The 17,794-nt window shown below is 56.5% G+C and overlaps 1 protein-coding gene across 4 annotated transcripts in view; it reads left to right on the forward strand.

The window, feature by feature from the left end:
• The window catches only part of KLHL25 (kelch like family member 25), a 36,579-nt gene extending 19,327 nt beyond the window's left edge, over positions 1–17,252 (forward strand). For 2 of the 4 annotated variants that reach the window (XM_050797961.1, XM_050797962.1), the window contains exons 2-3: positions 6,741–8,545; positions 15,530–17,252. In XM_050797961.1, the coding sequence (XP_050653918.1) occupies positions 6,752–8,521 (1,770 nt within the window). In that variant the 5' untranslated portion in view covers positions 6,741–6,751 and the 3' untranslated portion in view covers positions 8,522–8,545; positions 15,530–17,252. The other 2 variants (XM_050797965.1, XM_050797963.1) reach the window with 2 other exon arrangements.
• Positions 17,253–17,794: the final 542 nt, after the last annotated feature.

The raw sequence follows: 17,794 nt of genomic DNA on the forward strand, positions 1-17,794 counted from the left end.
TTTTTTTGAGACAGAGTCTCGCTCTGTCGCCCAGGCTGGAGTGCAATGGTGCCATCTCGGCTCACTGCAACCTCCGCCTTCTGGGTTCAGGCCATTCTCCTGCCTCAGCCTCCCGAGTACCTGGGACTATAGGCGCCGCCACTACGCCTGGCTAATTTTTTGTATTTTAAGTAGAGACGGGGTTTCACCGTGTTAGCCAGGATGGTCTCCATCTCCTGACCTCATGATCCTCCCGCCTCAGCCTCCCAAAGTGCTGGAATTACAGGCATGAGTCACCACGCCCGGTCTCAGATCTTTTCACAATAAAAAGATGAAATAAAATCAAACTAAATAAATATGCACACTGAAAAATATAAATAATTTGGATCAGTTACATTTTAAATAACAAGATACATACAATATTGAATAAATATGCATAAAGGGGTTTTTTTGCTATTTATTTATTTATTGAGACAGAGTCTTTCTTTCACCCAGGCTGGAGTACAGTGGCATGATCTTGGCTCACTGCAACGTCTGCCTCCCGGGTTCAAGCAATTCTGCCTCAGCCTCCCAAGTAACTGGGACTACAGACGCATGCCACCTCGTCCACCTAATTTGTATACTTTTAGTAGAAACAGGGTTTCACCATGTTGGCCAGGCTGGTCTGGAACTCCTGACCTCAGGTAATAGGCCCGCCTCAGCCTCCCAAAGTGCTGGGATTACAGGCGTGAGCCACCATGCCCAGCCACTTTTTTTTTTTTTTTTTTTTAAACGGGCCATTGAAAGGCAGCAACCTGGCTGGGTGCCCTCATGCATGGTTGCTGCCCCCACAGCCTCCGAAACCCAGGCAGGGGACATCAGGCCGGGTGGCTGGGGCATCCTACCTAGCTGGCGCTGCCAACCCTCAGGAGGGGACAGGAGAGCGAGGAGTTCATCTTTCCATCTCCTTTCCTCCCACTGCTTACTGAACGAGTCCGCCTTCCTGAGGAATTAAGAGCTCAGAGTCTGTAGTCAGGCCCAAGTTCCGAGAATGTGGCCTTGAGTCTGTTTCCTTATCAATAAAATGGGAATGATGGAAGTCGTGGCAATGGGACATGTTGAGGTCCTTGCAGCTCTGTGTTTTCATGAAGTCATTGTTGGTGGAATCCTGACTCCGATGCACCCAGTGCATACTTGGTGCCAGGAAGGGCCGTGTCTTGGGTTGCTGTCAGCGTCGGCTCCTGCAGGGTGGCCGTGAACCACTGTGCAGGTTGTTCACTACATAAGGGTACCCAGCCTCATGCAGGCTGAATTTCAGCTGCATTTTCCTCTCTAAGTCTTGTGCTTGGGCCCAGAGCCACATCTGTCAAAAAGCCCAAAAACCAGGTTTGGCTTTTCTGAGTTTACAAAGGTGCTTTCCTGCTAACCCAGAGACTGGTACACTGCAGGTACACAGGCAAACCGAAAATAATTACACTGGCCGGCCGTGGTGGCTCATGCCTGTAATCCCAGCACTTTGGGAGGCTAAGGCAGGTGGATCACCTGAGGTCAGGAGTTTGAGACCACCCTGGCCAACATGGCGAAACCCCGTCTCTAGTAAAAATACAAAAATTAGCTGGGCATGTTGGTGGGCGCCTGTAATCCCAGCTACTCGGGAGGCTGAGGCAGGATAATTACTTGAACCCGGGAGGCGGAGGTTGCAGTGAGCCAAGATCCCACCATTGCACTCCAGCCTGGGCGACAGAGCTAGACTCCATCTCAAAAAAAAAAAAAAAAAAAAAAAAAAGGAATCGCACTGTGGGAGTGGGGAGGGGTTTTCAGTTTGTACAGGGGGCCATACGGATTGGCCGTGGCCCTGAGCTCCGGAGATGATTTGAGCTGTTCATGGCTGGGGACTATGCAGGCTGAGCCCTGTGCCTCTCTTGTTTCCCCATCGTCTAGTGAAGAATGATGGAGCTGACGCCCTCATTTTGAGCCTTGCTAACTCTTGGTTAGTGGAGGCAGGTGGGAAGGGGTTAGTGCTGCAGCCAGACTAAGTCAGGCCTTCCTGAGAGTGGCACGGAAAAAGCAGTTTGATGGCATCCTGGTTCCTATGTCTCTCAGGATAGGCCTTTCGCTTTCAGTCACTGGAATCTTCTGTGAATGTGGTAAGTTTTCTTCAGAAAGTCTCACCCCTTGGCTACTTTGTTTCCTCGTGCATTTAACTTTCCAAAGATGTTCCGGAGAAGGGAGCTGGGCACATTGTTACCGGGTACATTTTAGCCGAGTCTGTAGGTAAGGATTGCCTGGGGAGCAGCGCTGTCCAAGGTGGGTCCACACCTCGTAGCAGGGTGAAGGGTTGCTGGTTTGTGGCATTGCAGCATTGTGCAGTTACACTATATGCTTTACATCCATCAAAGCTCAGGACCGTGCTTAGGTCATCAGAACAATTCTGTGATCTGTGCAGAGTGCAGTGTGAACTGTCTGATTGATTATGGCCCCAAAGACGTGGGCCGTGGGCACAGGGAGGCTTCCTGGGGCCTGCTTTTGGGCCCTCTCACATGTTCCCCACCCCCTGCCACGGGGAGCCTCTGGCTTAGGCTGCTTTTGCATCGCCAAGCCCTGCTGTGAGGCTGGGTACGCCACTGATACTGAACACATACATCTTGAGCAACTGAAAATAATCATACACAACCATTCCTCCTGGGTGCTGGATGGAAGGAGTGGAGGGACACACACAGCTGAAACCCCCTACTGAGACAGGCAGCCCCTGATCACCAATTCAGGGCACTGATGACCCTGTGAGTCCTTATGTGACAGGCCTCAGCAAAAGGGGGCAGACTGGGGGACCACAGGGCTCCACTCGGCCCTCTGCGCAGGCTTCCGTCTTGGGTAGGTGGCAACACAGCCGTCACTCCTTCCCACTCCCAACCCTGGTCCAGTCCGATCCACAGTCCTGGGGAAAGGGCCTGCTTCATTCCCCAAAGTTCCAGGGAACGTCTTCGTAGAGAATCCCACTGGTCTGTCCCGGGTGTAGGCCCCATCGCAGTGTTTGGGAGGTGACACTAGCCGACAGGCCTGGTTCGCATGCACACCCCACCTGATCCCCGGGGCCCAGTGCCCATCCTGGGATCGCACCCACCGGGCTGCCTGGAGGCAGGTGGTTCCCAGAGAGCAGTCAGGGTGTGAGTGCGAGGAGGAGGCGGCGGCATTGTGCTGGCACGAGTGAAATGCCACGTGTCTACCACATGTCAGGTGTCGCAGCCACCTGGGCAGCATTCGCCACCGTCTTGGCCTTCCTCTCCTGAGTCTTGCAAGTGGCTGGGCTGGCAGTCATGGTGGAGGTGATGTGAATGAGTTTCGTGTGCTGTGCCTCAGGGCTTCATCATGGACATAGGAAGAGATGGACAGGTCCATGCCATCAAATCAAGTGACTTCTGTGCTGGGATCTGTCCTGGGTGTTGAGGTCACATCAGTGAACACCACACATGGTCCCTGCCTTTCTGGGCCTCCTGTGCAGTTGGGGAGACAGTACACAAATAACATGCCCAGAACCTGTGTGGGCCTCAGCATCCTTGCCTGTAAAGTGAGGCTCCAGTGCCTCACTTGGGATCAGGCTGAGTCGGTGAGTGAGTGGCTGCCATCAGTGGAAGATTGGCTCAGGGGCAAGCCCTGCCCAGAAGGAGATGGGACAAACCGGGGAAACAACTGGCAGGTGCTTCTGTCCTTGGCACAGAGGTGTCCCAGGCTGGCGGCTCTCTAAGGGGGTGGGAACCTGCCTGGGTATGTACATGAGTTGCCAGTGTCTGCGTCAGCAGGCAGGCATTCTTGGCACTGACTTTGGCAGGATATCTGTCAGCTCTGGGACCCTGGGCTGCCACTCAGTGTTGGCTTGGAGAGGTCGCTGCTCTGTCTCCTTCTCTGGACCTTTGTGGCTGCTCTGTTTCAATTTGCCCTGCTTTTTGGCCCTCTCGGTCTTTTGAGTCTTACTTTGTCCTGCCCATAACCCCCTCCAAAGGGAGTCTCTGCCTGGGTGCCCTCGCAGGCAGCCCAGTTAACACAGTGGCCCAGAGTGGAGTTAGTTCTAGGTGTGTTGGTTCCAGGGCCGTAGTTACTAAGGTGAGAAGCTGGGATTCGAGCTGGGGCTGTCTGTAAGAAGAATCCCAGAGGGGCTTGGCCCCACACTTGGAGTGTCCAAGCCCAGGCATTCACGGTGCCATTCAGCCCAAGCTCAGAACCAGCCTCCCTCCCGGCAGGGCCAGGTGCAGGTGTGATGAGGTGCGTAGGGACCTAGAGCAGGGAGGCCCTGGGAAGCACAGGTGTGTTGATAATGGAACTGAGGCCGAACCTCAGCATCAGGGTCCTTGAACGTGACCTCAGTGGAGAGGGCTTGGGCTTAGGAGTCCCAGGGCTTGAACTAGAGTTCTTCCTGGTCCTTGGCTCTCGATGTTTCCCCCAGCACAGTCTGCAGACCAGAGGCAACAAATGCCTCTTAAAATGTCTTGACACTGTGGGGTGGGGCAGGAGGGGACAGAGCCACATTTGGGAAATTGTTTGATCACCAAGGGGGTGATCTGGAGTTTGGAAACTGGAGTGAGGGTTTAGCAATCACAGCAGGATTTGGGGAAATATCGAAGAGTCTGGAATTCAGATTGGGCAATTCCAATCAGTCACGAACTAAGCTGTTGGCAAAGCTTCCCTTAGACCAGGTCAGCGCAGCCTCTCAGGCTCTGTGCCACTGCATCTGAGGGCCCAGCTTTGAGGATGCGTTCAGGAAATAGTTGCCAACAAGTGAGTTGTGGAGGTCTGCATAGGATAGAGATCCCACTTTACAAGAAAATAATAGTGAGGTGCAGGATGGAGGTGGAGTCAGGATACAGCCTGGACCTGCATCCAGTGCTCTCGCCTCAACCCCCAGAAGGGCTAACCTCATAGCATCGGAGCCCTGTGGCCTGTGGGCTGCAGGTTTGGACAGCAGTGCCTTAGGCAGGTCCTCAGTCTGCAGTCTGCCTGGAGCTTGGGGGCCCAAGCAGCAAGGCCAGTACGGCTGCTGTGCCCTCTCTGCCTAAGCCCAAAAGCAGGGACCTTGCCTAGCTCTAATCTTGTCAGTTTGTGGCTTCTCTGCCTCTTTGCCAGAGGAGGAGTGAGCAAGAGAGAGCCATGTAGTCGGACACTCATTTGCAATTTCATTGAAGCATGAAGTCGTTTCCTACCTTTACCAGGTAAGTAGAAAATTGACTTGGAGTGGGAGGCGGCAGGGGAGTTACATACTTTTGAAAATGAAAAATGAAAAACTTTGTTGTTTAGGGCTTTTTGTTTTTCTTGGCCCCATTACCAGCAGGAAGACGGCAGCACAGGCTTTTTTAGGGGGTCAAAATGCTGGAATGCAGTTTGCGTTTTGGCCATGTTTTCTTTTCTTTTCTTTTCTTTTTCTTTTTTTCCAGGCTTAATTCACTTTATTTTTCTTGTGTAAAAACCCTGTTGTCGCCACAGCTGGAGCCTGGGTCCGCAGCACGGAGACTCTGGTGAGGGTCTTGACAAGGTGGTCAGAGAATTCCTGATCGGGAGACTTGTTGAATACAGTCTCCTTCCACAGGTCAGGGGGCAGGTAGCTGTGGTCTTAGAGATGGCATCAAAGGTGTTGGCCATAATTTCTCTAGGCATGAGTTTTGTCTGACCCTTGAGTTCTCAGTACTGAACTGGGGCCTTGGGTCATGCTGTTCACTGGACATTAATGACAGTGCTTTGGAATTCCCCTAGATTGAGCAGGCAGCGAACCTGTTTGTTGGCACAGACCATCGCTCCATCACTCTGAGCACCCGGTCCCCAGGCCTGGGGGAGAAGGGCAAACAAGGGAGGCAGGGGAGGCGTCGCATTGACTCAGGGTCCTGGAGTCAATCGGGGACCCGGGAAGCTCTGGCTGCATGTTTCTCTGCTTTGGCTGAGGCAAATCTGGATCACTTCAGTTAGTGTTCAGCATGTCCTGCTGTCATCTTGGGCCTCTGCCTTGGTCTTGAGGGTGAGTCACTTGTGGCCCCACCTCCAGGCCATCACTTGCCCCAGCTAAGTGAAGAGCCCTTTGGGGACACCTGGATTCAGAGAACATGTCTCCACTGAGCACTTGGGCCTTGATGGCAGCTCTTGTTCCAAGGCTAGGGGGATGTCTAGCCAGTACCAGCCCAGGGCAGAGCCTGCTGGGAGCAGGGAAGCGGGTACATGAGGCTCTACTTGGGTGTCCACAGCAAACCCTGTAGGGATCAGTCACCTTGAACAGAGATCAGGCTCCAGAGCCGGACAGCCCGTATGAGAATCCTGGCTGTGGCGGTTTGGGTAGTTTCTTTGCCTCTCTGAGCTGTGGCTTCCCTAGCTTTAAAATGGGACTCACAGGAGAAGCTTCTGCAGAGGACTGTCATGAGAGTGGAATGTGGTCAAAGGCACCAGTTACTTAGCACTGCCCGGACACCTGCCTGAGTCAGGAACACCGTTTGCATGTTCTCTTAACCATGGGAGGCAGCCTCAACTCTAGCTCACCTAGGGGGTGGCTCATCTGCAGGCCAAAGATGTTTGTCCCAGAGCTGGCCCATACCCTGAGAACAAAACCAGTTTCTGCAGGGCAGGGTCAGACCCAGCCACTCTTGCCTATGTTGTCCTTGGCAACGTGGTTGCCGGAGAGGGACTTGGTTTAGCAGAGGTGAGCAGGGAGTGGGTGGGAGGGGGCAAGGGGGCTCATGCTGAAGAGAGAGTCCTGAGAGGGCAGATGGACAGGAGGGGCTCCGCTGACCTGTGGGCTCGTTCCCCCACAGGCTGGTGCACCATGTCGGTCAGCGTCCATGAGACCCGCAAGTCGCGGAGCAGCACGGGGTCCATGAACGTCACCCTCTTCCACAAGGCCTCCCACCCGGACTGCGTGCTGGCCCACCTCAACACGCTTCGCAAGCACTGCATGTTCACTGACGTCACGCTCTGGGCGGGCGATCGTGCCTTCCCCTGTCACCGTGCCGTGCTGGCCGCCTCTAGCCGCTACTTTGAGGCCATGTTCAGCCACGGCCTGCGGGAGAGCCGGGACGACACTGTCAACTTCCAGGACAACCTGCACCCGGAGGTGCTGGAGCTGCTGCTGGACTTTGCCTACTCCTCACGCATCGCCATTAACGAGGAGAACGCTGAGTCGCTGCTGGAGGCGGGCGACATGCTGCAGTTCCACGACGTGCGGGACGCCGCCGCCGAGTTCCTGGAGAAGAACCTTTTCCCCTCCAACTGCCTGGGCATGATGCTGCTCTCGGATGCCCACCAGTGCCGCCGGCTGTACGAGTTCTCCTGGCGCATGTGCCTGGTGCACTTTGAGACGGTGCGGCAGAGCGAGGACTTCAACAGCCTGTCCAAGGACACGCTGCTGGACCTCATCTCGAGTGATGAGCTGGAGACCGAGGACGAGCGGGTGGTCTTCGAGGCCATCCTCCAGTGGGTGAAGCACGACCTGGAGCCGCGGAAGGCCCACCTGCCCGAGCTCCTCCGCAGCGTGCGCCTGGCCTTGCTGCCGTCTGACTGCCTGCAGGAGGCCGTCTCCAGCGAGGCACTTCTCATGGCGGACGAGCGCACCAAGCTTATCATAGACGAGGCCCTGCGCTGCAAGACCAGGATCCTGCAGAATGACGGCGTGGTCACCAGCCTCTGTGCCCGGCCACGCAAAGCAGGCCACACGCTGCTCATCCTGGGGGGCCAGACCTTCATGTGTGACAAGATCTACCAGGTGGACCACAAGGCCAAGGAGATCATCCCCAAGGCCGACCTGCCCAGCCCCCGGAAGGAGTTCAGCGCCTCAGCGATCGGCTGCAAGGTCTATGTGACAGGGGGCAGGGGCTCCGAGAACGGGGTCTCCAAGGACGTCTGGGTGTATGACACCGTACATGAGGAATGGTCCAAGGCAGCGCCCATGCTGATTGCCCGCTTTGGCCATGGCTCAGCGGAGCTGGAGAACTGCCTCTATGTGGTGGGGGGACACACTTCTCTGGCAGGCGTCTTCCCAGCCTCCCCTTCTGTCTCCCTGAAACAAGTGGAGAAATACGACCCTGGGGCCAACAAGTGGATGATGGTGGCCCCCTTGAGGGATGGCGTCAGCAATGCCGCAGTAGTGAGTGCCAAGCTGAAGCTCTTTGTGTTTGGAGGAACCAGCATCCACCGGGACATGGTGTCCAAGGTCCAGTGCTATGACCCTGCGGAGAACAGGTGGACGATCAAGGCTGAGTGCCCCCAGCCGTGGCGGTACACAGCCGCTGCCGTCCTGGGCAGCCAGATCTTCATCATGGGAGGTGACACGGAATTCACGGCCGCCTCGGCCTACCGCTTTGACTGTGAGACCAACCAGTGGACACGGATTGGGGACATGACCGCCAAGCGCATGTCCTGCCATGCCCTGGCGTCCGGCAACAAGCTCTATGTGGTTGGTGGCTACTTTGGGACCCAGAGGTGTAAGACTCTGGACTGCTATGACCCCACTTCAGATACATGGAACTGCATCACCACAGTGCCCTACTCACTTATCCCCACGGCCTTTGTCAGCACCTGGAAGCACCTGCCCGCGTGAGGAGCACCTGCCGAGCCCAGCCAGGTGAGCCCCTGGCAGCCCACAGCTACTCTGGATCTGGAAAGGTCATGGGGGAATGCAGTCCCACCTCTTCTCAGTCTGGGTGAAGGTCACCGTGTCTTCCAGGGAGGTCTGGGTGGGCAGCAGGTGGCTGGTGTGCTCTGGAGTCAACTCCTGGCTCTGCCTTCTATTTGCAGTTAACCTGGAGCAAATTATTCAACCAGTCTGCAGAATAGGGACAGTAACCGTAGTTAGACCAACATGGTAGTTCCCAAACATGGCTACACTTCAGAATCACCCAGGGACATTTTGACGTGCCGTGTGGAGCATAGGTCAACCTGCAGAGTCGGAGGGTGCAGTCTCCACACAAGCCTGCTCTTACTTTTGACACCAGGTGCAACAAAGAGGGCCTCCCAAACCACGCTTGGTCAATTTTGCCAGAAGGACTTAGAGAAGTCGCCGAAGGCTGCTACGCTCACAGTTCCAGTTTATTACAGGGAAAGATACAGATTAAGATGAGCCAAGGGAAGAGACATGTACTAAGGCAGAGTTCAGGAGAATGGCCCCCTCCCCATGGAATCAGGACAGTGTTACTCTCCTGGCACTGATGAGTAATGATATGTATGAAGATTGCCAACCAGGCCTGGGCACGGTGGCTCATGCCTATAATCCCAGCACTTTAGGAAGGCTGAGGTGGGCAGATGACTTGAGCCTAGTGCAAGACAGCCTGGGCAATGTTCAAAGTCAGTCCTGGCTGGGCGCGGTGGCTCATGCCTGTAATCCCAGCACTTTGGGAGGCCGAGGCAAGTGGATCACAAGGTCAGGAGATCGAGACCATCCTGGCTAACACAGTGAAACCCCGCCTCTACTAAAAATACAAAAAATGAGCCAGGCATGGTGGTGCACACCTTTAATCCCAGCTACTCGGGAGGCTGAGGTAGGAGGATCACTTGAACTTGGGAGGTGGAGCTGCAGTGAGCCAAGATCATGCCACTGCACTCCAGCCTGGGCAGCAGAGTGAGACTCCGCCTCAAAAAAAAAAAAAAAGATTGCCAACCGGGCATGACATCCATGTCTAAATGGTGGAGTCCCCCCAAGAACTGTAAACACCAAAGCCTGCAGAACAGACAGCCTTGGTTTGAGTGCTGTTTCTTTTGGGGGCAGCTGTATGCTCACCAGCGTGCAAGGGATGGGGAGAAGTCCTTCCTCAAAACCAGCTGGCGTCTAGCTTAAGCGAGGTCATCCTCGGGGGCCTTGGAGCAGGGCTTCCTGCAGAGCAAGTGTCCGTGGGTTGCTGCCACACTGTCACTGTGTGGAATCGCTATGAAAACAGATGACACACAAGGCACTCTGGGAGGTGATGGTGGGACAGAGACACTGGGAGCAACTCGAGCCAGGCCCTGCAGACCCTGCGGTGAGGGGAAGGAACGGGCGGGAGGAACGTCTCATCTGGTGCTGGTTTAATCTCTTGAGAAGCTGAGCTGGGGGCAGGGTCTTCCCGCAGCAAATAGGGGCAGGATCAGCGTGAGGTCCTGCCATGAGAGAGGGCATCCCGGCCAGCCTGGTAGGGTACTGGGGTAGATGCCAGAGAAGGGTTTTGTGCCCAACATGCTCTCTGTGGTTAGGGCCTGGGAAAGGCCAGGGTGTGTGCCACTAACCCTTGGCCATTCTCCCGGCTCATGCTTTCCTGGGCCCCTCACCCCTGGGATAGGGGCAGGAGATCCCTGGGTGCGCTCTACCTCCAGCACAAGAAGAGACTGTGGAAGATGAGCTTTCCTGCCGGAGGGAGCCGAGCCGCTTCCCACCATCCTGCAGCACTGGGTGGTGGCACTGATCCCTGTGTGTGGGCTCAGCTTGAGGTCATAGGAACCCTGTCAGGAGCTGGCCCAAGCTGAAACATTAATTTCCTCAGTGAGCCAGCGGCTGCTGATACAAATGCTGAAAGCTGTACCCAGCGAAGGCGGCCACTCTTAGCTGGGATTGCTTCTCAATGGAAGCTGCTGGCTCAGCCGCTAACTCAGACCCAGCCAAGCCTTCGAGTCCATAAGGGGACATGGTGGCAGGCAAGGAGAGCCCAAGAACAAGCATCAAGCTGGTGAACACAGGGTGTTTGGGCTCACAGAGGCCAGCCTGAATAGGAACACCGCTTTTCTTTTTTTTCTTTTTTTTTTTTGAGACAGTCTCGCTCTGTCACCCAGGCTGGAGTGCAATGGTGCGATCTCGGCTCACTGCAACCTCCGCCTCTCAGGTTCAAGCAATTCTCGTTCCTCAGCCTCTTGAGTAGCTGGGATTACAGGCGCGTGCCACCACATCCGGCTTGCTTTTCTCTTTTACAGCTTTTCTGTTTTCTTTTTTTTGAGACGGAATCTTGCTCTTCTCCCCCAGGCTGGAGTGCAATGGCACGATCTCGGCTCCCTGCAACCTCCGCCTCCTGGGTTCAAACGATTCTCTTGCTTCAGCCTCCTGAGTAGCTGGGATTACAGGCACCTGCCACCACGCCCAGCTAATTTTTGTATTTGTAGTAGAGACGGGGTTTCACCATGTTGGCCAGGCTGGTCTCAAGCTCCTGACCTCAGGTGATCCACCCGCCTCAGCCTCCCAAAGTGCTGGGATTACAGGTGTGAGCCACTGCACCCGGCATTCTGTTTTTTGTTTGTTTGTTTGTTTTTTGTTTTTTTAAATCTGCTCTCTTTGGAGAAAAATCAGACCTGCCAAATTTCTTGATTCCCTGAGGAGATTCCAAGAGGATACTGGCATTTCCTAATTCCCTGTTGCTGTCCTCTAGGTCATTTAGGAACCTGGGGAATGTTGCCTGTGGGAAATGGAGGTGCCTCCCACCCCAGGCCAGCCGGGATGGGCAGGATGAAGGGGCCCATGCTGCTGGCCTCAGGCAGCTAAGACCATCTCTCGTCTGGAGGCTCAGACTGCCCCCTGCCTACCCTCCAGGTTGGAGGCTCCCTCTCCCCGGGCCCTGCCCTGTCGGCTGGACCTGGTGAACTCTCCCAGGGATTACTCTGATCCCAGGGGCCCCGGAAGGGGAGCATGCCTGGTGTCTTGGTTGTGACCTTCCGGCTGCTTCAACCTGGACTGGCTCAGCTTCCCCATCTGGACGACGAGTGGAAATCGTATTACTCATAGCACTTGAATAGAGATCAAATGATTGCCAGTTTCAGAAGCAGCTTTAAAAGGGGTAGCGATGGAGGACAGGGAGATGCTGATGATGATGGTTTTGGGGTGCTGTGGGCTGCAAGGGCCTCTAGATGTCCCTGCTTAGCCCCTCCCTCTGAAAGGCCTGTCCACCCATGACTGCTGTTCCTCGGCGGGCACTTGCCCTGTGCCCACTGGAGTCGTCCTCAGTCTGTAATGGACTTGCTGTCATCAGCTCCATTTAGGGATGAGGAAGCAGACACACAGGACTGAGCCAGTCCCAGACCTGATGGGGGAGCTACTTCCAGACCCTGTCATCCCAGAGCCATGTCCCCAAGGCATTCTGGGCTGTGTGCTTCCTCGGCTGCCGCGCTGAGTCCAGGTTGCTCTTAAGTTTCTGCCATTGCCCTGCGTTCCAGCTGCTGCTTTCTCATGGGCTTGACAGCGACCCAGAGACGCTCCGGCAGCCCGTCCTCGCCTGAGGCCGCCCCAGTCCCGTGGCTTCTGTCCCCTCACTATGACCCTGGGTTGTTCCCATGCTCTGCAAAGCTCCTCCTGTCCAGCTTCTGCCTGGACAGCTCAGAGTCCGAGTTCTCTTCAAAGGCAGAGAGTGAGCTGGGCTCTCCATAGAAGGGCCTGCAGCACAGAAGCCGACGCCCGGGCATGCCTGGCCTTTCCCAGGTCCCCAGGAAGTGGAACCACAGTGGCTGCAGGCCACTCTTGCTGCTCAGGCAGCCATTGCAGAGCTGTCAGGGCTGAGCCGGAGGAGAGCCCCCAACTCAGGCAGCTGCAGACGGGGCCTGTGATGTGGCTCTGAGTGGGAGGGGCCGAGCCCTGGAACCAGACAAGGCTCACGGGGAGCTGAGTGGAGCGCCCTCGACAAGGACGGGGCCAGGGAGGGTGGAAACAAAGCACGCCTGCCGCCTCCCCCACGTGGTGGGCCCTCCTGGTGACCGTGGCGCTGCTCACTGGGCCTCACTGCCTGCAGCCCCAACCAGCGCATCGGCCACCTAGAGTGTCCTCTGGCAGTGCCTGGGCCCGAGATGGCTTCTGTGGCCACCCCACTCCCCACGTTCCCCTCCCTGACTCTGCTCTCCCAGGCAGCAGTGGGGATCAGGGTCCTGGTGAGAAGTCCAGCTCTCGCTCGTCCCCACAAGCATGGCTGAGTCTCCTGCCTCCATGCTGGGCCCAACTGCCCCTGTCCTTGGAGGCCCCTTTCCATCCATCCTGCAAGACTCTGAGATAAGCTTCAGAAGCCACCAGGAGGTCCCCTGCACACTGTGGCCTCTGCACCCCAGATGATGGCCCCTGTTTGTCCACAAGCATTTGTTTTCCCTGTCCTGGCCACTTGTTGGAACTCGTCGTAGGTGTGAGCATCTGCATCGAGTCCCCTGTCATTCCCACAGCTGTTTGTCATAGGTCCTGCTGTTATAGGGCACCCGCTGGGACTCTGAGAGGGGAGACAGTTGGCATCATATGAACAGCGAGTCAGGGCTGGAGCAGGACTTGAGCCCTGAATGTGCCGGGAAGCTGGCCACGGGCATCTTCACATCTGCGCCCCTGGCACAGAGCACAGGCTTGGCCAGCAGCTGCCCAGAAGCGGCGGGGAATTGCTGAGCTGGAACCTGAGTGACCTCCAGGGCAGCCCTTGCTCCAGTGTTACGGTTGGATCCACAGCCTCGGGGACAGTAGCCAGCGGCCACAGGAGGCCCCGTTACCCACTAAGGGTGGTCTTGCTGTGAACATTCTCTCCTTTTCCTTCTCTCCCACTGGGTACCCCCTACTCCAGGCCCTTTAAGGCGCAGCCCCCCGACCCTTCTCTCCCACCTGCCTCCAGCATGGGGGGCTGCCGAATGCAAGGCAGGCGTCCAGCTGCCGACAGCATGTCTTCTCTTCACAGGTGTTTTTGGGGCCTGGCCACTGGGGTGCAGGGCAGGGCTCATTAATCCACTGTGGGCTCTGTCACTGCTGCAGGAGGGACAGTGCGGCACATTCCCTCCTGTCTTAGAAGAAGTTGCTACAGATGGGAAATCCCAGAGCACAGGCCTGAGGGTTTCTGCCAGCCTCGAGGGTTGGGCCTGGCTAAGCGAGTGCCCAGGATGGAGTCCGTCTGTCCAGGCGTCAGCAGTCATTCGTTCCTGTGCCAGCCTGGGGGATAGCACCATCCCACCCTCGATGGGGCAGGCTGCGTCCAGCGGGGCAGGCCCTACACCAACAACCCACAGGGTACACGTCGGCCAGGGCCTGCCGCACACAGGAAGTGCAGGGCGGCCGCTGACCCCTGTCCCCTCTGCAGGCTGGAGGGTTAGCCCGTTTCACAGATGAGGAGGCCGGGCCCAGGGAGCACCTGCCAAAAATTAAAGGGCCCAGCCTGAGAGGGAACACAGGAGCCTGGCCCCGAGGCTCCCCAACCCCTGTGCTTCTGGCTGTCATCTGTATTCCTCTCAGCAACTCAGGGTGCCCTGGGGGACACCCCCAGGTAGGTGGGGTGGCTGTTCCAGGTAACAGGCCTTGCCCTGTAGGGACCACATGTCAGCATGTGGCGTGCTGGGACAGGGCCAAGACCGGGCAGCCAGGCCCCAAAGGTTCGGGTTTGCTGTGTTAGAGCACCTCAGGATGGTTAGGGCCCCTGTGACCCCAGCTTCACACTTGTGAGGAGCTTGAAGGGATTTAGGGGCCTTCTCAGTCACCCAACCCAGCCTCTGTATCTGGAAACAACTTGACCACCTGGGGAGGGCAGCATTCCTGCAGAGTAGCCTTCAGAGAGCAGAGGGCCCAGCACTGTGAGGGATGGAGAGGTGTACCCCGCTTAAAGGGGACAGTCCCATGGAGCCTCAGTGCTGGCTTCAGTGTTTTAATTGAAATGTTACTAAGGTTACTTAGATACACACAAGCATGCAACTAGTAAAGCCCCTTATGTTCTTGTTCTTACACAACTGTAAAACGAACACGTACAGGTTAAATACAGCCAAAGCCAAAAACCCCGGACAGCGTCACCATTAATCACTGCTTTGCTGAGGCCCCTTGCCTCGTGGAGTGGATGAACACGCAGGGTTGCTAGAGCGCTCTGCCTGCCCGCGCCCCCCTGTGTAAGAAGACACCTTTTCCCGTTTCAGGGCCTCGGATGGTATGTGAGAGGGAACTTCTATGAGGGGAATTGGCTCATTTGGTGATGGAGGCTGAGAAGCCCCATGATAGGCTGCAAGCTGCAGAACCAGGAGAGCCGGGGGCAGTCCTCAGCCCAGCTACGAAGAACCAAGAGCCTGGGGTGGGGATGGGGTGGTGGGCAGCAAGTCTCAGAGGCCAGAGGACCTGGAGCTCTGATGCCCGATGGCAGAGAAAGAGCAACCTAGCTCCAGAAGAAAGAAACCTGAATTCCCGTTTCCTTAGCTTTTTTTTCTACCAGGGCCCCAGCCCATCCTGTGGTGCTCACCTGCACTAAGGGCAGATCTTCCCCACCCGGGCCATGGCTCTGACGCTGGTTGCCTCTGGAAGCACCCACACAGACTCTCCGGGGCAGCCCAGCCATTCGAATCAAGTGCCAGGCCGCCTGGGTTTCCCTTCTAGGAGAAGAGGGCCAGGCTCCATGCCTGCTACAGCACTGAGAATACGTAATGCATCCCCGGGGTCTGGGTATCCCCAAATCCAATCAAGTTGACACCTGAGTCATCCGAGTGTGGCGGATGAAAGCAGGCCTGGGGTGCCTGAATCACCGGACTGCGCTGCTGGTGAATGGTGGATCCAGCGTTCTCATGCCCAAGCCTCATGGGCAGCTGCCTCATTGTCATTTTGTTTCAGATCAGGTCAGAACAAAACAATGTGGCCACTGATTGATTTTCTCTTTCTCTCCTCCTTCCACAGCCCGCGGCCCTCAGTGTCACAGCGTGGCCTTGGCTTATGTGCCACAGCAGGAGCTAAGCGGGTCCTGGACCAGCTCTCCGAGAGGTGGAAGGGGCCCCGCCAGCTCTGGGGAGCAGCAGCCTTGGGCGGTTCGGAGCTTTAGGCACAAGAAGAGAAGCATCTTTTGCATCTGTGCCCCTGGGGGCCTCTTCAGCTTTGCAGTGGTTTATAGGAAGACATACCTCCCAGAGGGGCATGGACTGCCACCAGGACTGACCCCGGCGTCGGGAGGACACTTGCAGAGCCTTGAGATCACCTGTTTGGCAGGTCCTGGACTGGGGCCGGGCAGGCAGGGACAGGGAGGAGCCCCGGGTGGCTTTCGGGGCTGCAGCACTGCCACACATCCTTTTCCTCCCAGCCCACCCTGCTGGGGCACTACTGCCGTCTATAGATGGTGTCCCAGGCCTGGGAAACCAGGTTCCCAGGGGTTGAGACCAGAAGGTTGATGAGCAGAGAACCCAGGACAGATTTTATAAGGTGCAGAAACTACAGGGGGGCCTCAGTGACATCCACGAGGCAATAAGGCTAATTGCCTTATTTGCTAATAAGAGCAAAGGACCACCCAGACCTCCAAGGTTTGTGGGCCCCTGCCACAAAGCTGTAAGTCCCAGCCCACCCACTGAGGGCCTTGCTCAGTGCTGTGGCCTGGTGGGGACACAGATGCTCTGGCCACTCAGTGGAGCTGGGCCTGCAGCAGACTCAGGACTCCGAGTGCCCTGGGGGTCACCCCTCACATCCCCTCCTCAGAGCCCACCCTGAGAGGCAGCAGTGACGCCCGTGGTACACACGTGCCAACAGCACTGGGGGCTTCTCCCCGGGAGACCATGCTGCCCTCCAAGACAAGGGGCAGCTGTGAGCTGGAGATAGCAGAGGGACCCCAGGGAGTCCCCTGCAGACCCCACCAGCGCCGCATCTGTCTCAGTTTGGGGGACAGTGATGGGGCCCTCACCATCCTCTTGAATCTTGGCCCCCATTTGCGCCCTGAGCTCCAAGATAAGAATGGCCGTGAGAGAACTGCTGAACATTTGTTCATTGCTGTCACCTCCTGAATCACTGGGGTCCCTCAGCAGAACCTCCCTGACACCTGGGCTGTGGAGAGGTTGGTGCGTGTCAGTGACCATCCTAATGCCTCTCACTCACTCCTAACCCCCTGTTTGAGGGGGAGGGTGTTGGTGCCTTGACGGGGCTGGGTAGGGTGTCCAAACTTGTGGCTTCCCAGGCACCTGCAGTGTGAACACTGCTTGACTGGCTCAGGGTTAGGGCTGCAGAGGGGGCTGTGCCACAAACCAGTTACTTAAGCAGCCCTGAGTGTCCCCATGCCTTGGTGCGGGTCCTGGAGGCCTCTTGGGGGTGGGACCTTTGGGCAGGGTTTGCCCACTGATGCGCCCCCCACCATGGGGCCCTGGCTACATGGGGCTCCTTGGACCCTATAGACCCCGCAGACCCCACCTGTGTCAGGCCGGTTGCCCGAAGACACTTGGCTGTGGTCCCCGGGGATGGCTTTGCTGGCACACTCAGGAGCCCGGCCGCGGGGGCTGCAGGGAGTGCACCTGGACCCGCGGCGTTGCTTCATTGAGATAAAGAACACTTATCACATAGCACAAAGGACGGGCCATGGTGCTTTCCCCAAAAGTTGTGTTGAGTTTTTATCAGTTTCCTAACTTAATAAAAAGAGTTGAGAAAATTCTTTGCCTGCCTTGTGTGCTGGTGTTAGTCTTGGAGACATTCCTGTTGGCTGACTTCAGTCCTGTCCCACCAGCCAAGGCTCAGGCCTGCCTGCTGGCGTCTGCCCTTCTCATGAGCTGGGAAGGGGGACCCACCCGGATGAGAGGTCTCCCCATTCCTGTCTCCTCCTGAAGTTACTTCAGAAGCCGTGAAGTTGATTCCGTGGAGAGCCCTGATCCTGTCTGCCCCTCCTCTGGAGGGCGATTCTCTCTTGGAAACTAGTAAATAGAAGCTGGGAATGTCATTCCATCCACTCGAAAAGGCAGAACCTCCAGTTGATGCTCCTTTGTCTGAAAATAACCCAAGCGCCATTCAGAGGGGCAAAATGGCTCCAGGAGGCAGCTCTGCGGTCTGAGCGCCAGCTCACGGCACCATTGTGCCCACTGGTTACACTGTGGGTCCTGGTCTACCTGCCCTCCTTGTGTGTTTTCATAGTTACCGTGAACCTCATGAGCTCAAGCATATGCCCGCGGAGTAAACATCGTGTTCTATGTTTTGTGG

The sequence above is a fragment of the Macaca thibetana genome, chromosome 7 (genome assembly GCF_024542745.1).
Source record: "Macaca thibetana thibetana isolate TM-01 chromosome 7, ASM2454274v1, whole genome shotgun sequence".
Lineage (NCBI taxonomy): Eukaryota > Metazoa > Chordata > Mammalia > Primates > Cercopithecidae > Macaca > Macaca thibetana.